The following is a 23,797-nucleotide window of genomic DNA, read 5'->3' as shown; positions in this document are numbered from 1 at the left end:
TGGTGGCCTTACCTTGGCACGCTGTCCGCCGTCGCTGTACCGCCCTGGTGACTAGGCGGCGTCTGTGTTTTCTCCGTCTCCTCTACAACGGTAGCCAGACCCTGCTGCTGCAGCTGGTGATAGTGCTGCTTCAGCTGGTCATGGTGCTGCTGCTCGTGGTGGTGGTGCCGTTGGTGGTGCTTCTCTCCCTCAGTGCTCTGTCCACTACCCTTTGGCCGCTGCACCTCTTCTTCCTCCATCTCCTCTTCCATCGTCTTCTTCCCCCGGCCTTCTCCCTCCTCATCGCTCTCCTCATCGAGCATGTCGTCCACCTGACAACAGAGAGTTGGTTTGGTGAGGCTTGGCTCCCCCAGGGTAGGGTGGTCTATACAGTACAGCAGGCATCTCACTATCCACCAGAGCGCAACATACAGTAGACAAAACCTCAACTCTTCACATAGATCCCATCAGATGATTAGAGAACACACTGAACCAACCCCTCACTTTAACTCTTTACTTAGAGTTTGTTCTCTTGCACATCAGGTGGCAACAGCAGTTAACATGTCCCAGCAGCAAATTACATAACAGCTCTTCACATATGGATTCCTCTGGCCTGCTACCAAGTTTAATTACTGTCTATTCTGAAGGGAATAACCTATCAGATGCCTCTTTGCCTGCAGGGAGCACCAATCAGATGCTGTTTGGACCTCCGTTATTGAGAGAGGATCATTTACCTGGAAAGTCTATAGGAATGCACATTAGGCGAAGGCTTTATATTCCTATAGGAAAAACAGCTGAGACAATATTTTCTTTCAATTTAATCTGATACATTATTAGCTAATATAAATTGAATCTGACACATTATTAGCTAATATAAATCGAATCTGATACATTATTAGCTAATATAAATTGAATCTGATACATTATTAGCTAATATAAATTGAATCTGATACATTATTAGCTAATATAAATTGAATCTGATACATTACTAGCTAATATAAATTGAATCTGATACATTATTAGCTAATATAAATTGAATCTGATACATTATTAGCTAATATAAATCGAATCTGATACATTATTAGCTAATATAAATCGAATCTGATACATTATTAGCTAATATAAATTGAATCTGATACATTATTAGCTAATATAAATTGAATCTGATACATTATTAGCTAATATAAATTGAATCTGACACATTATTAGCTAATATAAATTGAATCTGATACATTATTAGCTAATATAAATTGAATCTGATACATTATTAGCTAATATAAATTGAATCTGAAACATTATTAGCTAATATAATGGTGCTGGATGGAATGGACGTTTTTACGAGCTCCTGACCAATTGTGCCATTTTGTGTATTTTTTTTTTTGCGCCACCGTTTCCTATGACCGAAAAGTGCTTCTGGACATCAGAACAGCTAACACTAACCTCAATTTGGACGAGTCAGAGACTGAAAGACATATTGATTACCCGTTCAAGACTATCCTATCAACAGGGCATTAAGGACTGTAATATACTATGCTTCTCAGAGTCATGGCTGAGCAAGGACATGGATAATATACAGTGCATTCAGAAAGTATTCAGAACACTTGTACCACACTTTGTTACATTTCAGCTTTATTCTAAAAGAGATTAAATAAACAATAAATCCTCAATCTACACACAATAACTCATGATAACAAAGCAAAAACAGGTGCATCCTGTTTCCATTGATCATCCTTGAGATGTCTCTACAACTTGATTGGAGTCTACCTTTGGTAAATTCAATTGATTGGACATGATTTGGAAAGACACACACCTGTCTATATGTAACAGTATAACTTTAGACCGTCCCCTCGCCCCTACCTGGTTGCGAACCAGGGACCCTCTGCACACATCAAAAACAGTCACCCTCGAAGCATCGTTACCCATCGCTCCACAAAAACCGCGGCCCTTGCAGAGCAAGGGGAACCACTACTTCAAGGTCTCAGAGCAAGTGACGTCACCGATTGAAACGCTATTTAGCGCGCACCACCGCTAACTAGCTAGCCGTTTCACAACCGTTACATATACAAGGTCCCAATGTTGACCATGCATGTCAGAGCAAAAACCAAGCCATGAGGTTGAAGGAATTGTCCATAGAGCTCCGAGACAGGATTGTGTCGAGGCACAGATCTGGAGAAGGGTACAAACATGTATTCAGCATTGAAGGTCCCCAAGAACACAGTGGCCTCCATCATCCTTAAATGGAAGAGTTTCAGAACCACGAAGACTCTTCCTAGAGCTAGCCGCCCTGCCAATTGAGCAATTGGGGTAGAAGGGCTGGGGTCAGGGAGGTGACCAAGAACCCAGTGGTCCCTCGAGAGCTCCAGAGTTCCTCTGTGGAGATGGGAACACCTTCCAGAAGGACAACCATCTCTGCATGGACTGGGAGATGAGTCAGGATCGAGGCAAAGATGAATGGAGCAAAGTACAGAGAGATCCTTGATGAAAACCTGCTCCAGAGCGCTCAGGACCTCAGACTGGGGTGAAGGTTCACCTTCCAACAGGACAACGACCCTAAGCACATAGCCAAGACAACGCAGGAGTGGCTTCAGGATAAGTCTGAGTGGCCCAGCCAGAGCCCGGACTTGAACCCGATCAAACATCTCTGGAGAGACCAGCCACACTCCACATCCAACCTGACAGAGCTTGAGAGGATCTACAGAGAAAAAAAAAATGGGAGAAACCTCCATGGTTGTAGCCAAGGTTGTCGCGTCATACCCAAGAAGACTTGAGGCTGTAATCGCTGCCAGAGGTGCTTCAACAAAGTGCTTAGTAAAGGGTCTGAATACATATGTAAATGTATTATGTCAATACATTGTTTTATTTTTTTGCTTTGCCATCATGGGTTATTGTGTGTAGATTGATGAGGGGTGAAAAATCTATTTAATCCATTTTAATATAAGGCTGTAATGTAACAAAATGTGGAAAAAGTCAAGGGGTTTGAATACCTTCCAAACGCACAGTACATCTAGATGCGTTTATTTTTTTATGTATCGGCAGGACCGGACGGCAGAGACCGGTGAGATCCTGGGGGCGGTGTATGTCTCTTTATGAACAACAGCTGCTGCGCAATCTCTAATATTAAGGACGTCTCTAGGTTCTGCTCGCATGAGTTAGAATACCTCATGTTAGATGTAGACCATACTATTTACCAAGAGTATTTATTCTGTATTTTTCGTAACTGCCTATTTACCACCAAAAACCGATGCTGGCACTAAAGACCATACTCAACGAGCTGTATAGGAGGATAAGGATCCAGAGGCGGCGCACCTAGTAGCCATTGATTTTAATGCAGGAAAACTGAAATCCATTTTTACCTTATTACTACCAACATGTTACCTGTGCAACTAGAGGAAAACAATTCTAGATCACCTCTACTCCACACAGAGACGCATACAAAGCTGTCCCCCACCCTCCATTAGGCAAATCAGAACATAACTCTATCCTCCTGATTCCTGCTTACAAGCAACAACTCAAACAGGAAGTTTAAGTGGTCCTATGAAGCGGATGCTAAGTTAATGGACTGTTTCGCTACCACAGACTAACTAGAATATGTTCTCAATGCCATCGGATGAATCCCAGGAGGTTACAACATCAGTCACCGGCTAATAAGTGCATCGACGATGTCCCCACAGTGACCGTACATACATATCCCAACCAGAAGCCATGGATTACAGGCAACATCTCCACTGAGCTAAAGGCTAGGGCTGCAGATTTCAAGATATAGGACATTAGTCCGGATGCCGTCCGACGAACCATCAAACAGGCAAATAGTCAGCACAGGACTAAGATCGAATCCTATGACACCGGCTTTGACGCTCGTCGGATATTGCAGGGCTTGCAAACAATCACGGATTACAAAGGGAAACCCAGCCAAGAACTACCTAGCGACACGAGCCTACCAGATGAGCTAAATGCCTTTGATGATCGCTTCGAGGCAAGCAACGCTGAACCATGTGTGAGAGCATCAGCTGTTTCAGACGACTGTAGGATCACGCTCTCCCTAGCCGACGGGAGTAAGACCTATAAATAGGTTAACATTCACAAGGCCGGAGGTATATTTATTAGGAGGAATAGTATCAACCAGTACTTTACAGTCAAGTGAAAGGCTGGTTCCTAATAGACATCTGTTGATGTCATGAAGAATTACACTCCTAACCTAGCCGTAGATAGATTAAAGGTTAATTCCCCAATGGCACCCTATTCTCTATATTTGACCAGGATGCCATTTGGGACTCAGTCTTAGAGAGTACACCTCAACGAGAAGCCAGAATTTAGGCTACAAACTGAAACACAGGCCTTGGACAAAGGAGTGACTTACACAAATTTGAAAAGGACAAATCAAATGACAAATTTCCTGATGTCCTACCCCCTCACACACTATTACAGCAGTCCCCTAGTCTTCATTATCCCCTGTCCCCTGAGGGCCATTTGGGTCAATTAAAATAGGGTGAGACCCCTCCCACATTCACAGAGGTAAAACTAAATCGATATGGAAACAGGAGAGAGAGATTATAATGGAAGGAGAGAAGCAGAGGTTCCAGAAGAACTAGCATGTAGACTTTCATCCATTAAGTCATAAGCACAGCACTACACGTGTCAGAGCAGTGGAGATCTGGGATCACGGCAGAGAGAACATCCCTAGAGCTGGGCTCATTATTGGGGTCTGGCCAGGTTCATTAAGGTACAAACTGTTGTTGACAACATCAATTTAGACGGACGGAGAGCAAATACAGAATAGCCTAAGGCACGATGTTGATGTGGAACCAGCAGGAAACAAGCAAAAACATTACACACTAAACAACATTATTAAACGCAACATACAACAATTTTACTGAGTTACAGTTCATATAAGGAAATCAGTAATTTTATATAAATTCATTAAAACCCAATATATGGATTTCACATGACTGAATACAGATATGCATCTGTTGGTGACAGATACTTTAAAAATGGTAGGGGTGTAGATCTGCGCATGGTAGGGGTGTAGATCTGCGCATGGTAGGGGTGTAGATCTGCGTATGGTAGGGGTGTAGATCTGCGTATGGTAGGGGTGTAGATCTGCGTATGGTAGGGGTGTAGATCTGCGTATGGTAGGGGTGTAGATCTGCGTATGGTAGGGGTGTAGATCTGCGTATGGTAGGGGTGTAGATCTGCGTATGGTAGGGGTGTAGATCTGTGTATCTGGTGCGACCACCATTTGCCTCATGCAGCACAACATCTCCTTCACATAAGGTTGATCAGGCTGTTGATTATCATGCTGAAACAAGAGGTGATGGCGGCGGATGAATGGCACGACAATGGGCCTCAGGATCTCGTCACGGTATCTCCGTGCATTCAAATTGCCATCGATAAAATACAATTGTGGTAACAGTCGTCCGTAGCTTATGCCTGCTCATATTATAACCCCACCGCCACCATGGGACACTGTTCAAAGTTGACGTCAGCAAACCGCTCGCCCACACGACCCCATACACGTTGTCTGCCACCTGCCTAGTACAGTTCGAAGGTGAGAATTTACTGATCTGCAGTTAGGTCAAAACCCTGGTGAGGACGACGAGCACGCAGATGAGCTTCCCTGTGATGTCTTCTGACAGTTTGTGCAGAAATTCTTTGGTTGTGCAAACCCACAGTTTCATCAGCTGTCCGGGTGGCTGGTCTCAGAAGATCCCGCAGGTGAAGAAGCCAGATGTGGAGGTCCTGGGCTGGTGTTGTTAGATGTGGTCTGGGGTTGTGAGAATGGCTGGACATCCTGCAAAATTCCCTAAAACTACATTGGAGGTTGGTAGAGAAATGAACATTCAACAGTACTGGTGGACGTTGCTGTAGTCAGCATGCCAATTGCATGCTCCCTCAAAACTTGGGACATCTGTAGCATTGTGTTGTGTGACAAAAAAAAGAGCATATTTTAGAGTGGCCTTTTATTGTCCCCAGCACAAGGTGCACCTGTGTAATGACCATGCTGTTTAATCAGCTTCTTGATATGCCACACCTGTCAGGTGGATGGATTACCTTGGCAAAAGAGAAATGCTCACTAAGAGGGATGAAATTTGTGCACAACATTTTAGAGAAAAGAGTTGCATGTATGGAACATTTCTGGGATCTTTTATTTCAGCTCAAGAAACATGGGACCAACATTTTACATGTTGTGTTTATATTTTTGCTAAGTGTATGTTTACTGGCCTGCTATTAGATGTTTTAATCTAATACAAGTAGCTCAAAACCCTAAGGCACCTGCGAATTGGGAATGTCGATGAAATGACGGTTGGTAGAAGGGTTTTGTGCATGTTTCTCACTGACAGAAAGTAACCTAACACCAAGCGTAAGCCTGTGGATTCCTGTTGCAGAACTGCTATGTGTTTCCCAAACACACACTGCCCTGTCTGTTTTTGTCTTTGAAGAAGTTTGTCCTCCTAACGGCACTTCGCAGAATACCTCAGGAGTATGTTGACAGACAATACTGTCTCCCTTTCTCCACATGATCGATAACAGTGCCTGTGGCAGCTCCTGATGCATTTCAAGGAGGTAGGGCCATCTTTCTGTCAGAGATGATGTTAAAGTACTGTATACATCACAGAGATGCAGTTTAAAGTACTAATATATATATATATATATATATATCTCACTCCCAGAGTGGGACTTTAAACTAGTGTAGACAATATATCACAACTCACCAGCAGTCAGATAGGAGGCTCTACATCACATGTTCCAGAGAGTTTAATAGTTATAATCTAGCAATACAAGAGGCACTGAGATGCTACCAATGACAAAGAGCTGTATTCATTCCAATGGCTCAGAAGATACTTATGTGAAAGAAATAGCACTTACGTTATGCATCCATTATAACTAGAAAGATAAACAGAGAAATGGTGTGAAATGAATGCAGTGCACTAAAGCTATATTACAGATATTCAATATCAAACAAAGCACACGTATTTATTTGACCGCTAAAGCACATTTCATCAACAAATATTTTTGACAACTTAAAATCAATGTAAACCCTCACATCACAGAAATCGTCTCCACACACTGCATTGAGTCAATAAGAAACCCTGCAGAGCAGTCATCTCCTCTGGCTGTGTTTGGTCCCTCGGAGGCAAGACGGCATTCGCAATAACACGAACAAACCCCAAAATCCCCAAGGAGAGTCATTCTGAGATCAATAGGGATTACAGAGACTGACAAAACAAATACAAATGGTCTCTGGCTTTTATTAAAATGGCTGATAAACACAACCACTGTAATCCTTGAACAGACAGTCACAGGCAACCAAACAGGCTCCACTCTTTCACCTACTGTTGTTTGCAAAAACATATGCCTAACTTGAATACATTCAGCTTAACCCATCTCTGTACCTGCTGTGGTCAGTGTGGCCGTGCCCCAACGGTTGCCTTGTGATGGGCTCAAATCACTACCCTGCAGAAGCCAGAGCGCGGTTCAGACCGTCAGAGTGGTTAATAATATATTCCCCCCGAACCAGCGTGGGGTGTGTCGGAAATGGCACCCTATTCCCTACATAGTGCACTACTTTAGATCAGACTAATATGGGCCCTGGTCAAAAGCAGTGCAATGCAAAGGAAATAGTGGCATTTATAGTACAGCCATGGTCTTTTCCAGAGGCATCTCTCTTCACACAATGTCATGTTTCTGTGAGTAATAAGCAGTGGTTGAAAAAATTACTAAATTGTCATACTTGAGTAAAAGTAAAGATGCCTTAATAGTAAAAGTCACCCAGTAAAATACTACTTGAGTAAAAGTCTAAAAGTATTTGGTTTTAAATATACTCAAAAGTAAATGGAATTCCTAAAATGTACTTAAGTATCAAAAGTCACAGTAAAAGTATAAACCATTTCAAATTCCTTATATTAAGCAAACCAGACAGCACAATTGAAACTTTTTGATGGACAGCCAGGGTCACACTCCAATACCCAGTCATAATTTACAAACAAAGCATTTGTGTTTTGTGAATCCTCCAGATCAGAGGCAGTAGGGATGACCAGGGATGTTCTCTTGGTAAGTGTGTGAATTGGACCATTTCCCTGTAAAAATGTAACGAGTACTTTTGGGTGTCAGGAAAAATGTAGTGAAGTAAAAGTTGGCAAAAATATAAATAGTAAAGCACAAAAAAACTACATAAGTAATACTTTAAAGTATTTTTACTTAAGTACTTTACACCACTGGTAATAAGGGCCCAAGCAGAGGGAAACAAGCCGCAGCAGCAGCACAGCCTCTCAGAACACCAAAGGGAGGCTGCAGGGAGCCAGAGTATTTCGGAGGCCTCGCTATTACGAGGAGCAGTGAAGCTGGAATATAAAGGCAATTCAGAACGTTTCTATTGCTGGCTAAAGGCACTGACCTCTCTACCCCTAAATGAGTGAAGCGTACCAGTGAAGAGTAAAGTGTTAGTGCCTTAAGAAAAACGATGACTCTAGGGTTTGGACTGCCGTTTCTGCTGTAATTTGCCATGCTCATTCAGCTCTACACCAGTGGTCTAGAAGCTTTAGTAAGAAGCTGAAGAAAGCAGAGGTTAGGGCATTCCACAGGTACACCATGCTTAACAGAGCCATAAAACGCCATGAATGTTTATTTATACTAAGCAAAAATATAAAATGCAAGATGTAAATTGTTGGTCCCATGTTTCATGAGCTGAAATAAAAGCGCCCAGAAATGTTCCATATGAACAAGAGTATTTCTCTCAAATTTTGTGCACAAATTTGTTTACATCCCTGGTAGTGAGCATTTCTCCTTTGCCAAGATAATCTATCAACCATACTCAGACATGTCACCCATTGAGCACGTTTGGGATGCTCTGGATCGACGTGTACGACAGCATGTTTCAGTTCCCAGCAATATAGAATAGAATCAATCTTTATTGTCCAGGATGGACATGTTTCTTTGGCATCACCTTCATTAAAAGGATCACATACACATGCATTCTCACAATCAGATACATTTAAACCAGTCAGTCCATCATGTTGCAAACACTAACAACATAGAGGACATGAATACATTCACTCACAACTGTCCCAACTGCACTAGACAGATAAGTACATATACCAATACAATTTACGTTGTATTTAGTAGGCCAACGGCACAGGGAACAAATTTATGTTTGAACACGTTCTTCTTGGCCATGGGCAGTCTGAAGCTCCGGCCAGTGGGACGCCTCTCAAACTGAGGGTGTAGAGGGTGGGAGGGGTCACCAACGACAGCCAGTGTCTTCTTTTTGGTTGCCTTGTGGAACAGAATGCTCAAATATGCCTGGGGTCAACCAATTACTTTGCTGGCTGTGTTTACTATTGTGGTCAGTTTGCTTTTGCTCCTCACACTCAGATGACCATACCAGACTGTCATATTGAAGGTGAGGATGCTCTCCACCAAGCTGCTGTACACCCTGTCCAGAACACCCTGGCTGACCCCAAACCCCTTTCATTTCCTGATTAAGAACAGGTGTTGGCTTGCTTTAAAAAAAAATAGTCTGCATTCTCTGTAAAACTCAGCTTGTTACCAATTTGTGTCCCTTGGTATTTAAAAAAAAACACTCAACCACCTCCACTGGTTGGTCGTTCAGAGCGAGTGGTTGGGATATTGGTAAGTTGGTGCCATTGATGATCAGCTCCGTTGTCTTTTCCACATTGATGTGGAGGGCACTTGACCGACCCCATTCTTGAAGGTTGTTGGTCTGTTTAAAAAAGAAAAGAAGAGTCCTACCAGAGCCATGTCATCAGAGTACTTAAGGCTTCAGCAACTTTGCACAGCCATTGAAGAGGAGTTGGACGACACTACAGGCCACAATCAACAGCCTGATCAACTCTATGCGAAGGAGATGCATCAAGCTGCATGAGGCAAATGGCGATCACACCAGATACGGACTGGTTTTCTGATCCACATTCCTACTTAATTTTTTTTGCTCCCAAGTATCTGTGACCAACAGATATACATCTGTAGTCCCAGTCATGTGAAATCCATAGATTAGGGCCTAATGAATGTATTTCAATTGACCGATTTCCTTCTATGAACTGTAACCCAGTAAAATCTCAGAAATTGCTACATGTTGAATTTATATTTTTGTTCAGTGTAGATGGATTGGATTGGAGCTTGTATCCACTTGTTGGCTTCAGTCCCCTGTATAGACATGACCATGAGCCAGGTACGCACACCCCTCAAGACTCAATCTGTTTTGCATGAGTTACCTTGGTTACTGGCCACTTCAAACGCAACGATCCAGACAGAGAGACATGATAATTGACAGCAGGACTTTAGAATTATCTAACACCCACACAGACAAAGGATGTACAGCTCTTCCCGCCTCTCGTTCTTCCCTTGGACTCATTACGATTTCCTTTCAGTCAATTCACTTTGGTCTGCTTGAATTCTAATGAAAGGACGTGAATGAAAAGCAGTAGACGTGTGGATGGATGTGTATTGATGAAACACAAGCAGAACAGATCAGTTGGATCCGTCACTGTCCATAAGAAGAAAACTACATCAGCTGAACATGTTCTAGACAACACTGCAATGCTTTGGTCCATCCCTTAGAGAACACTGGTTGCGTCTGAAATGGCACCCTATTCCCTACACTATGTTTGATCAGGACCCAGTTAGGGTATAGGGTGCTATTGCGCACTCACCCACTGTCTACTAGTGTGTTGCGATTGGGCTTAAAAAGTTGGGAAGGCTCACAGCCAAACCTGTAATGCGAGAGTCGGAGGACATGTCAATCAGTGATTGACAGACAGGCAGACAAGAGCAAGCGGAGGCACACATCGCTGTCCATGCCTCCTTTATGAACTTCAGTTAAGAGGAACAATGACCCAAAACTGAGTGGAAAAGTATCACAGAGTACCAGTAGACACGAGAGCTGTAAATATATCATATTAATATAGTCAAATTAGGAGGCAGATATAGAAAAATCGCCACCCAAGGCTAAATGTAAAATCCTGCTATGAAATTCAAAGCAAATTTCTAATAGGAAACTACATGCAGATCTTGAGTTTGTGACCTGAGCTGTCTAAACTGCTACACAGCCTTGGTGTTGGAAACAGCATGGCTTTACAAAGAGTTATGAGACCTGTCACCTCTGTTTTGACCGCATTACACATAATGCATCTTTCTGATTCACATCAGAATTGAATTGCATGATCAAAACACATTTTATTTGCGCAAAATACAACAGGTGAAAAGCTTACAAGACCTTATTGGTATAGTGACTCTAAGAAGAAGAATGAAGGCTTATAAGAAGGCCTTAGAAAGCGTATAATATGCTGCTGTAGGCAGAAGTGAATGTGATTCTGATGGGTCATGATGCTCAACAGGGGCACAAGTGGATCCCCAGGGAGCTGCGGGGAACTCCAGGTTCAGCGTTACCACGGAGATAATACCTTCAGCTGGGGAGGTGTCACCAGTAGTACCGTGTGAAAGCAGAACTGGTGAGGTGTCGCCATGAAATGTGTTTGATAAAATACTTCCTCAATAGTAAATCGGAGAACAGGAACCGGAAACATTTATCCTAGTCATTCAGTGTCTTGTGCCAGATAGGACGGAGCACCTATTGTACTGTACCGCGTGTCTCAGAGTCCCATATGGTCATTTTGACTGCTCATCAATTCATTTATTTTATTACCCCGCTCCTTCTCCCGATAGTAGGGCCTGCTCCGCTCCTTCTCCCGACAGTGGGGCCTGCTCCGCTCCTTCTCCCGACAGTGGGGCCTGCGCCCCTCCTTCTCCCGACAGCGGGGCCTGTGCCCTCCTTCTCCCGACAGCGGGGCCTGCTCCGCTCCTTCTCCCGACAGCGGGGCCTGCTCCCCTCCTTCTCCCGACAGCGGGGCCTGCTCCCCTCCTTTTCCCGACAGCGGGGCCTGCTCCGCCCCTTCTCCCGACAGCGGGGCCTGCTCCGCCCCTTCTCCCGACAGCGGGGCCTGCTCCGCTCCTTCTCCCGACAGCGGGGCCTGCTCCGCTCCTTCTCCCGACAGCGGGGCCTGCTCCGCTCCTTCTCCTGACAGCGGGGCCTGCTCCGCTCCTTCTCCCGACAGTGGGGCCTGCTCCGCTCCTTCTCCCGACAGTGGGGCCTGCTCCGCTCCTTCTCCCGACAGTGGGGCCTGCTCCGCTCCTTCTCCCGACAGTGGGGCCTGCTCCGCTCCTTCTTCCGACAGTGGGGCCTGCTCCGCTCCTTCTCCCGACAGTGGGGCCTGCTCCGCTCCTTCTCCAGACAGTGGGGCCTGCTCCGCTCCTTCTCCCGACAGTGGGGCCTGCTCCGCTCCTTCTCCCGACAGTGGGGCCTGCTCCGCTCCTTCTCCCAACAGCGGGGCCTGCTCCACTCCTTCTCCCAACAGCAGGGCCTGCTCCACTCCTTCTCCCGACAGTAGGACCTGCTCCACTCCTTCTCCCGACAGTAGGGCCTGCTCCACTCCTTCTCCCGACAGTAGGGCCTGCTCCACTCCTTCTCCCGACAGTAGGGCCTGCTCCACTCCTTCTCCCGACAGTAGGGCCTGCTCCACTCCTTCTCCCGACAGTAGGGCCTGCTCCACTCCTTCTCCCGACAGTAGGGCCTGCTCCACTCCTTCTCCCGACAGTGGGGCCTGCTCCACTCCTTCTACCGACATTAGGGCCTGCTCCGCTTCTTCTCCCGACATGAAGGTGCCGTGCCCAGTTGATAATCACCCCAATAATTGCCACGAAACTGAACCAAAACTAATTTCACACATATAACAACAGATTAAACAAATGAAGTAAAGTATGATGGGGGATAAAGGGGAGAATGGATGAGTTGATGAGAGGGGAAGAATGATGCAGAATTATGTAATCACCAATTTTGAATGAAGAACAGGGCAGGCCATTAGATTAGAACTAGACTAGATCAATACAATCTCAAAATGGTACTTACCCTATATCGGTCCACCAAATCCACAGTTTTATCAGTCTACTCTGGCCTACACAGTGAGAGTGTGCAGAATTTATAACGGCAAGAAGACCAAGACGAATGGATGCACATGCTGCGTTAGCGTTGCTACAAAATCAGGATGAAAACGACTCAGATGGTGGGGAAGAAATTAACTATGACATCTCTGGTGAGATTCTTCTGATTCTGAGCCTCAGAACCCCCCCGAAGACCGAGCGCCAAAAAAAGTCCAAACGGTACACACCGAGCAGGTACCCGGGCCACCACCAAATGAAATGGTGAGACAGGAGGGGAAGGGACGGCAACGTTTGGGATCCACATTGGGCAGCAGGTGAGTGGGTCTCAGAGAACGTGATGAGGCTTGTGGAACCTTACATTGGCAAGGGGAGAAATGTCACCATGGACAAATTCTTCACTTCACTGTCATTGGCGAACAAGTTTCTTGCAAATAAAACAAACCTAGTTGGCACAATGAACAAAGCGAGCTCCTTCCCTCTGCGCAAAAGAAGGCACCCGCACAGCCGTTGTACTCCACAACGGTGCTGAAGAATGAAAAGACAACACTCACACTTTACCAATGCACGGCAAGAAAGAACGTTCCGATTGTTATCACCACACATCCGACAGTTGCCGTGCGTCGAGGGGGACACAAGGAAAAACGGACACTATTATGAACTACAACCAAAACAAAGGTATGTCAGTAGCACATAACACGCGTCCCCATATATAGATACAGTTCCGCAATGCATTATGCTCTTCTGTACAACACGTGTTGTTTTTCCTATGGCGAAAATAATCCTAATGTTTTCTCCTCTCTTCTGTTCCATATGTTGGTTTGGATGTTTTGGATCAGATGGCGCGGCTGTACTCTGAAAGGAGGCACCCACCGCTGGCCTGTTGCGGTATTCTACAACAAGCTTGACTTGGCTGCTATCAACACACAAGTGTTGTTCAAGCAGTGCATCAACAAAACCATGGCCAGGAGAGACTTCATCATGAGTCAGGCATACGGGCTACGTGAGAAACCATGGCCAGGAGAGACTTCATCATGAGTCAGGCATACGGGCTACGTGAGAAACCAGGGCCAAGGCAGCAGCAAAGATTCCAAGCGAGCCAAAATTGCACACAGCTCCAGGCGCACAAAGAACAGAACCCAAAGAGACCTGTACCGCCTGCAAGCGACATGTTCGTGGGAAGTGTGTCTTGCAAGTGGCGAAGATTTGTGTCGACTGTTCGGACAAGGGCTAACCGCTAAATCAAATCCAATGCCACTGCGTGAACACACACCATGTAAGCACAAGCTGACAATAATTGACTATCATTGCCTTTGTGCTGATTTACCACGTTACCATGTTCCAACACATACAGTATGCTTTCGGTTTCATAGTTAGAACAAAAGCACTCCACAAATAACATTTATTGAACAGTTTAATTTGTGTTTTTTCTAGTTTCGTTTTTACATATAGCCTACAGTAACATGAACTAATGAAACTTTAGACCTTCATGAACACAAGCAAATTATTATTTTAGCAATAGCATATATGAAATGTATTAATTACACTGTTAGAATGTTGCAGTCTGAATGCTCGTTCGCTTGAAGGGACCCTTGAGGCCCAGCGGTTCTAGTTAAGGCAGAAGCCCCGGCACAGTTTGTCTTGGCAGACTTTTTCTTTACAAAAGAAGCACAAGTGAGTGAATTACCATTATATCTACGATAGAAATATGGATTACGGTTGAGATAAACTTCAGGATGGAAGAGAGTGTGAAGTTTAGTGTCTAACTTCAGCTCGTGAGGGGGGTGAGTGTGCTGAAGGGAAGGAGCCACAGCTGTACAGTGCCACAGAGAGAGGAGAGGACACATCGTTAACGCAACTCATTCTCCATTCACCAGTGTTGGTGAGATTCCTTCACAATGGGGCTCAAATCAAAAGCGACAACATCTTTAAAAACGCTGTCCTTGGAGTTGAAAAGAAACCGTTTCAGGTGGAGGGAAATGTTTTCTATGTCTTCAGGAGGTAGACTGAAGTACTGTGGAGTCTGGCTGAGAGATAAAAACATTTATATTTGTTAAGAGACTGGGCAGGCTAAGCCACTTACACACAGACTGGGCAATACTCCTGCTAGAAGCAGTGGTTTGACAAAGACTGACAGAGAGACAGGGTAGAGGTAGATTGAACTCTCCTACAGACAGAGTAAGGTGGATGGACAGACTGGGTAGAGGTTGATTGACTGACACTGGCCAAGGAGAATTCAGAGGGTCAGTCGATCAGAGCTCAACTTCCTGGCCCACTGCTGTTTACTCTAGGTTATTGGAGAGAGAGAGAGAGATTCTGCCCTGAGCAGTCTAAAGGGAAATGTACACATCAACATACTTCATTGAGGGGATTATACAACCTTTACTGGCCGCCCAGATGATTGGTTGCTTGAGGTGAGCAGGGGAAGAGCCCAAATGTAGTGATGGAGAAGATTATCGATAGAAAAACACTAAATACTGGGAGCAAAGAACAAAACGGTCACCAGCTTAGACAATTATCGTAGATAATCAAACTCTTTCATGCAGCGTAAACTCATTGAAACAATTTCCCACAGTCTCTCTGTTTAGCTCCTATAGTTCACTCCCAAATGACACAGAAAGAAAGAGCTTCTCCCAGCAGGGGCATCACACTAGATACTACAAGGGTGCTTAATAGATTTCACTGTCCACTTCCCCAAACTCAGGAAAGTTTTAACTACCACCTGTCAGTCACAACAACCGGGGAAAGAAGAGAAGAAGAAAATGTACCTGAGGTAGAGTGAGACTAGTGAGGTGACAGACACCCACGCTGCAGCTGAGCCTCTCTGACAGAGGCCTCCACTGCCACTTCTCTCTCCAGCAGTCTTCTCACTGTGCTCCTCAGGTCAGGGTCAGATCAAAGGCCGTATGCTTCCTCTGTAACACAGCCAAGAGCAGCCTGGAGCCAGTCCAATCCTGATCGGAGCAATTACCCCAGAAGGAAGTTAAAATCTTCAAAGCAGCTCAGTATCGTCTTGTCGGTCTGCTCTTAGCTTCCAGTCCAACCCTCACAGGGACTCTCAGGTGCAGAGAAACATAAATACCTCAAATTAAAGGGCATGTAACTCTGCCTCGCTGCCTGATGGGATTTTGTTAAGAGGCACAGATGAACAGCAAAGGACAGAACAACTTATATTCTCCATTTAACCAAGAGAAATAAGAAAGTAGCTGCAGTACTATACGTTAAGCTAGGACTGCAACATAAGATAAAACCTCAAAATATGGTGTTTAAGCAAAAATTATATGTTGTAGAAACTGAAAAGACGTAACCGACAAGGATTAATTCACTTGACATCTAACACCTACTAAAACAGATACCAATATGCACATCTAAGTATAGAAAGGGGCCATCTTTCCATGCCCATCTCCTCTCCCTCCTCACAAGTAACAGCTCCAAACAGTCCCACCTCCTAGTATGTTGCCCGGACAGACAGTTGAGTGACTGTTAGTGTTGCTGTCAGTTTGCCAAGGACTGTGTACATGAGGAACTGATCAGAGGGAATATTCCTGGTTCCAGGTTTTGGGACCGATGACGGCGTCGCTCCCCTGGTGATGGAGTGGCCTGGAATGGCCCAGGGACTTTACTGATCACTGACGGCAAGTGACCCTACAGTACAAACCCCACATAACTCAGACTGGTGTGAGGTTAGTAGTCTGTGAGAGGACAGCCGACCCTGTATGGCCAGCTTCAGCACCTTGGACAGCGATATCAACACGTCATCAGAGAAAAATACTTATACCAAAGAGTTATAACTAAACCAAGATGGAAATGACAGGCAGTGGTCTAATGAGAACAAAAGAGTCATCGTGGGCAGAACAAGCAAGGAGATAGGCAGAGCCAAGCACGCACTCGCTAGATCCTATTGGCGCGTTCTAGCATGCGTCTGCATATTTCCATTAAGTACCGCCTATTCTGTGAAGTGCACGTGTCCAATAACTTAATTCACCTTCGCACTCCTACACAGCGCAATTTTCAAAGGGTAAAGTCCACAAAAAACTTAGTCCACTCTGTTCATAGCAGATTATAGTTTTGGGAACATATAACTGTATTGAGAGCAAATGTTTCATAGATAAGAAAAATGAGCAGAATGTCGGCTAAATCCATCTCGTTCCATCAGCTCCCACTGCCCGCCAGTGGGCTTCCTCTCACTACCATATTTGGTAGTGAGTGGAAACGCCAAGAGGATGCTTCACATTTATACATCCAGTGAAATATCTCTCATTGTTCCATCTGTGCTTAAACTCTCTGCAGCACAAACAATAGAAGGTGGAGAATATGAGAATTGTAGCCAACACATACAGGGAAACAGATTAAAGTGATTGGAAGTGAAACCACTACAAATATACTCCTGAACACACATCAGTCAGTCCTAATAAAGGACATCTGATTTCTGATGTGGAACAAGGAAAAAGGTCAGAATGAGTTAGGAACAAAGCAAGCAGTGAAGCAAACACCATCACCTCAATCTGATCAGACACAAAGGATTATGGGGCGAGACATGCAGCAGTGTGGTATTTTAGCATCGGCTCGACTCTAATCCACTGTGAAGTCTGTCTGCTTGATGTTAAGGGTCAACATGAGACTGTCATGACTGGAAACTGATTGGAAAATAAGTTTAAATAACATTTGATTTGATTTGATGTTGGGATGTAATAAGACAAGGTGTATAGGAGGGGTTGGTTGGTGTTTTGTAAAATCAGTCAACTTTTTCCATAGACTATTTCTTTGCTAGTTATAAACCCAACAGTGAAGAAGATGTCAAAATGTATAACTTCTTGACTAAGCTCTCGAAATGGAGAAACACATCTTGCTCTTCAGTTGCAAGGCAATCCTCTCCACATCACTGCATGGCCAAGCATAGGACAGTTGACGCCACAACTACATATTAAAAGACACCCATTGATTAAAGAGCCTTTGGCGTTACACATCGAATAGCAGCCTCTCTTATCTGGCCCCGGCAGCTTGGTCAGTTCAGAGGGAGGCTTTAGACCAGCATCGAAATAAAACTAAATCCGCCTGTTTGCATGCAGGCAAATAAACCAAATGAACAGAGCCTCAAACTCTTCATCACCACCACCACAGGCAGGCGACTGGTCTATGGATCGTCTGCCATTTTTCTCAAGGTGATGGGAAACTTCTGCTTTGCTATGATTCCCCACCCACAACCTGGGATCTGTTTCAGTCAGAGGCACCCTGACTGATCGAGATGTTCCCACTGCCTGTCTGACTGGTTGGTTGGCTGGCATAGGCTGATTGGTACAGCCTGGCTTGGTCCCTAGGCCGGAACTCAGAACACAGCCCAATCCTGGAACAATCTGAACCTAGTCCGACTGGGACAAAGCCAACCAGGAAGGGGAGGGAGAGCCACTCACAGGCATTCATTATGTCTGATTACAGAGATTACTCAGAAAGCTAGAAACAACACAATTTCAGAGACAAAAAGCTTTTTCTTCCCATTGTAGAAACATGGAAATCTTGGATGATCCATGCTGAATTATTTCCCCACTGGCCCTTGTCAAATGTGATACATTGATGTCTTCTTCTGGCAGCCTCCTATTCGGTTGGTAGAGTGGAAAAGAGGGGACGGTGAGAAGAGAGGAGGCGAGGGGAAGCACGGGGCTCTGGTCTTGTCATCTGCGGAAGACAGTAGCCCAATCTCCAAAGCTTATCTGTCTCTATCCTGTGAAGGCAGAGACACAATGGCCATCTCATTACAACCAACTCCGAGGGAGACATTCCTTGACTGCCCCATTCCCTTCTGTTCTGTACTGAGAGGAGATACAATGAGACTAATCTCAAAGATAAAGGCTTCTCATTCGCTTGGAGACAGATGATGTGTTTTTCGGGGACACGGCATTCTGAGCACTGGTCATGTTTTTCCATTTATTTTTCACAAGGCTGGCTCTTCTCTTAGTCATGCTGGGCTTTTGTGCTGGTTAGAAGAGGCGAGAGCTGAAAACTGAAAAGAGGAGTTGGCCATCCACTGAAACAAGGACGGACTCTAAAGAATCATTGTCAAGTCTGGTTGTGTAATCAAACATCCGACAGATTCACACTGACAAAATGAGTTCTCCTCCGAAAAACGTACACAGAAAGCATTTTGGTAGAGCATTCATTACAGAGAGCATGGACGAGCTGGCTAATTTCAACCATAATGTGATTCTATCAATCAAAGATAAGAAAGAGCTGTGTCATGTCCATTCCCTCCCGTAGCACTGCAGCAGTGTAACATCATTTCTCCATTTAAACCTATTGTTGCTAATAGCAAACCATCTTAGCGTCTAGCCTTCGTTGGGTTATATCTGGTTGTGAAGTAGCGACCGTATTCTTTCTCATTCAGGCCAGACAGAGGTCAGACGGCTGTCCACTAGGGTCGGACCCCACTGATCTGGTCACTATGTGATCAATAACCTGGAGCGTGTTGAGAGATCATTGGGTGAGCATGAGTCACCATGGTGACTGAGGAGTTCTACTAGATGTTGATGTGCAATTAGGTCTCAACGAAGTCTCTTAGCATCCTCACTGGCCTTACACTACTTTACAACCACATCTTAAGGAAGGAAGTTGCTAACTAGTGTTAGTGCAAATGCTAACTCGCGTTAGTACAATGACTGGAGGTCTATGGTAACGGCTAGCGTGCTAGTTGTTACCATCGACTTCCTGTCATTGAGCTGACGCTAGTTAGCATTGGCTCCCGAAACTACCTCCCAACTTCTTTCATACTGAACGCAGAGACATTGTCAAAATCCCGAAGTATCTCTTCAAAAGGTCACCACGTTTTTTTGTCATTGCACTCAAGCAATTTACATATCTAGACTTCATGCTTTTGATCATTGCCATTATAACTTAACACAAGTAACAGGCTTACATGATGAAACTACATTAAATCAGGAAATTATTCAAATATATGTTATCAAGACATCAGCTCTTTGATGAGAATCCGAAACAAATTGGCAATACTGGCTAGGCATAACATTAACTATCCAGGTCTTGTAATAAAGCTCTGATGAAATAAATGTAATGAAATGCAGCAGTGTTGCACAGGGTATAGTGAGAACCCAGTGATGTGTGAATGGAGCCCCCTACCTCGATAAGAGACCATTAGGAGAACTGTAATCATCTTGTTATGTCTGTAATGTAGCTAGTAACTACTGCACATCCACAACATTAGTGTACATTCAGCTGTCATGATACTGTGCATTTAAGCAATCATGGTATAAGTTCAAGATGAATCAAAAAGACATAGCCTGCCCTATGCTTAGACCACCTTCAACACTGAAATATATACCTTAAAGGAGTAGACCACTATTTTACAACATGTCAGGTTCTTCACCCTGAAAGGAGGCTATGGGCCAGGATAAATTGCAATCTATAGTTTGTCTTTCTTTGAACAGACACTACAATCTTCAGCTAACTTTAGCCACCACTAGCTAAAAATCAATGGAAGGGATTGGGTCATGTGATCCCCCATGAGCCATTAAAAAAAATGCCCCCATCATTACCATTGAGTTTTAGCTAGCGGTGGCTATAGTTAGCTGAAGTTTGTTGTGGCTGTTTAAGAAAAACCAAGCCATGGATTGCAATTTCTCCTGACCCATAGACTACTTTCAGGGTGAGGAATCATCAAACATGTTGTAAAATAGTGAACTACTCCTTCAATAGGTTCTAGCCTTTTTTGTTGTTGTCTACGACTAAATGGAGGGGGTTGAATAATCTCAATTCTGATCACAACAGAAATCCCTGAGCAAAGTATGAGTAGTCAGCCATTGCGAATATCAATCTTTGTAGCGTTGTTGATTAATGTTGATCAGTCGCGGCACACAGTCTGAAAGTTAGGCTGTTGGGAGCGGAGCAGATTTACACCCTTCGGCTGTCTGGCTCTCCCTTTCATGATTTATTTAAGACAATCTGAAAGATTTTTGTTGCGTGAAGAAGATGGAAGGGGAACAAAATGCATAGACGAGGGGAAAAGTGGATTGTGGCTTAAATTTCCCTTTCCTACAGATCAGAGAGAATACTATACAGTGATGGTCATTACCGGGAGGGTGGGCCGTGTTTACACCGGGTGGGCAAGGCTGTGTCTGTCTGATGCTTATCACAGGAAGGCACAGTCGTATCTGTCTAATTTGTACTGAGGTGTGAAAGGCGAGAAGCAGACAGAGACCTGGAATACAGCTGATAAGGGAGGAGACACTCAAACCAAACACTTGTTCCTCAGTCTCAGACAGACAGCGTTACCTGGCTCATCAGTCAGTCTAAGACACACAGTGTTACCTGGCTCATCAGTCTCAGACAGACACTCACACATACAGTTGAAGTTGGAAGTTTACAAACACTTAGGTTGGAGTCATTAAAGCTTGTTTTTCAACCACTCCACAAATTTCTTGTTAACAAACTATAGTTTTGGCAAGTCGGTTAGGACTAGAGGTCGACCGATTATGATTTTTCAACGCCGCCGATACCGATTATTGGAGGACCAAAAAAGCCGATACAGATTAATAGGCCGATGTAAAAAAAAATCTATATTTGTAATAATGACAATTACAACAATAATGAATGAACACTTATTTTAACTTAAAATAATACATCAATAATATCAATTTAGCCTCAAGTAAATAACGAAACATGTTCAATTTGGTTAAAATAATGCAAAAACAAAGTGAAAGTAAAAGTAAAAGTGCAATATGTGCCATGTAAGAAAGCTAACGTTTCAGTTCCTTGCTCAGAACATGAGAACATATGAAAGCTGGTGGTTCCTTTTAACATGAGTATTCCATATTCCCAGGTAATAAGTTTTAGGTTGTAGTTATTATAGGAATTATAGGACTATTTCCCTCTATACCATTCGTATTTCATTAACCTTTGACTATTGGATGTTCTTATAGTCACTTTAGTATTGCCAGTGTAACAGTATAGCTTCCGTCCCTCTCCTTGCTCCTCCCTGGGCTCGATGCAATGCTTGACGCACAAGGAAGAGCTGCTGGCAAAACGCACGAAAGTGCTGTTTGAATGAATGTTTAAACGCCTGCTTCTGCCTACCACCGCTCAGTCAGATACTTAGATACTTGTATGCTTGTGTGCTCAGTCAGATTATATGCAACGCTAGATAATATCTAGTAATATCATCAACCATGTGTAGTTAACTAGTGATTATGATTGATTGTTTTTTATAAGATAAGTTTAATGCTAGCTAGCAACTTACCTTGGCTTACTGGATTCGCGTAACAGGCAGTCTCCTTGTGGAGTGCAACGAGAGAGAGGCAGGTCATTATTGCGTTGGACTAGTTAACTGTAAGGTTGCAAGATTGGTTCCCCCGAGCTGACAAGGTGAAAATCTGTCGTTCTGACCCTGAACGAGGCAGTTAACCCACCGTTCCTAGGCCGTCATTGAAAATAAGAATGTGTTCTTAACTGACTTGCCTAGTTAAGTAAAGATTAAGTAAAGATGTAATTTTTTACATTTTTTTTTTAATTAGATGGCAAATCGGCGCCCAAAAATGCTAATTTCCGATTGTTATGAAAACTTGAAATCCGCCCTAATTAATCGGCCATTCCGATTAATCGGTCGACCTCTACTTTGTGCATGACAAGTAATTTTTACAACAATTGTCACTTATAATTCACTGTAGCACAATTCCAGTGGGTCAGAAGTTTACATACGCTAAGTTGACTGTGCCTTTAAACAGCTTGGAAAATTCCAGAAAACGACGTCATGGCTTTAGAAGCGTCTGATGGGCTAATTGACATAATTTCAGTCAATTGGAGGTGTACCTGTGGATGTATTTCAAGGCCTACCTTCAAACTCATTGCTTGACATCATACGAAAATCAAAAGAAATCAGCCAAGACCTCAGAAAAAAAATTGTAGACCTCCACAAGTCTGGTTCATCCTTGGGAGCAATTTCCACACTCCTGAAGGTACCACGTTGATCTGTACAAACAATAGTACGCAAGTATAAACACCATGGGACCACGCAGCCGTCATACCGCTCAGGAAGGAGATGTGTTCTGTCTCCTAGAGATAAACGTACTTTTGTGCGAAAAATGCAAATCAATCGCAGAACAACAGCAAAGGACGTTGTGAAGATGCTGGAGGAAACAGGTACAAAAGTATCTATATCCACAGTAAAACGAGTCCTAAATTGACATAGCCTGAAAGGCAGCTCAGCAAGGAAGAAGCCACTGCTCCAAAACCGCCTTAAAAAAATCCAGACTACGGTTTGCAACTGCATATGGGGACAAAGATCATACTTTTTGGAGAAAAATGGAACTGTTTGGCCAAAATGACCATTGTTATGTTTGGAGGAAAAAGGGGGAGGCTTGCAAGCATAAGAACCTCATCCTAACCATGAAGCCCGGGGGTGGCAGCATCATGTTGTGGGGGTGCTTTGCTGTAAGAGGGACTGGTGCACTTCACAAATTAGATGGCATCATGATGTAGGAAAATGATGTGGATATATTGAAGCAACATCTCAAGACATCAGTCAGGAACTTAAAGCTTGGTCGCAAATGAGTCTTCCAAATGGACAATGACCCCAAGCATACTTCCAAAGTTGTGGCAAAACTGGCTTAAGAACAACACAGTCAAGGTATTGGAGTGGCCATCACAAGGCCCTGATCTCAATCCTATAGGAAATTTGTGGGCATAACTGAAAAAGTGTGTGCAAGCAAAGAGGCCGCCAAACCTGACTCAGTCACACCAGCTCTGTCAGGAGGAATGGGCCAAAATTCACCAAACTTATTGTGGGAAACTTGTGAAAGGCTACCCGAAATGTTTGACTCAAGTTAAACAATTTAAAGGCAATGCTACCAAATACTAATTGAGTGTATGT

General features: G+C 44.1%; 1 protein-coding gene across 3 annotated transcripts in view; it reads right to left on the bottom strand.

Annotated features, from left to right (window-relative positions):
• Nucleotides 1-23,797, bottom strand: part of LOC110488200 (RNA polymerase II subunit A C-terminal domain phosphatase) — a 123,963-nt gene that overhangs the window by 56,726 nt on the left and 43,440 nt on the right. For all 3 annotated transcript variants that reach the window (XM_036971042.1, XM_021560310.2, XM_036971041.1), the window contains one exon: nucleotides 13-311. In XM_036971042.1, coding sequence (XP_036826937.1) covers nucleotides 13-311 — 299 coding nt within the window. The remainder of the gene's footprint in view (nucleotides 1-12; nucleotides 312-23,797) is intronic.

This window comes from Oncorhynchus mykiss, chromosome 32, assembly GCF_013265735.2.
Source record: "Oncorhynchus mykiss isolate Arlee chromosome 32, USDA_OmykA_1.1, whole genome shotgun sequence".
Lineage (NCBI taxonomy): Eukaryota > Metazoa > Chordata > Actinopteri > Salmoniformes > Salmonidae > Oncorhynchus > Oncorhynchus mykiss.
The sequence above is the reverse complement of the archived record's forward strand: the minus strand, read 5'-3'. Positions and strand labels throughout refer to the sequence as shown.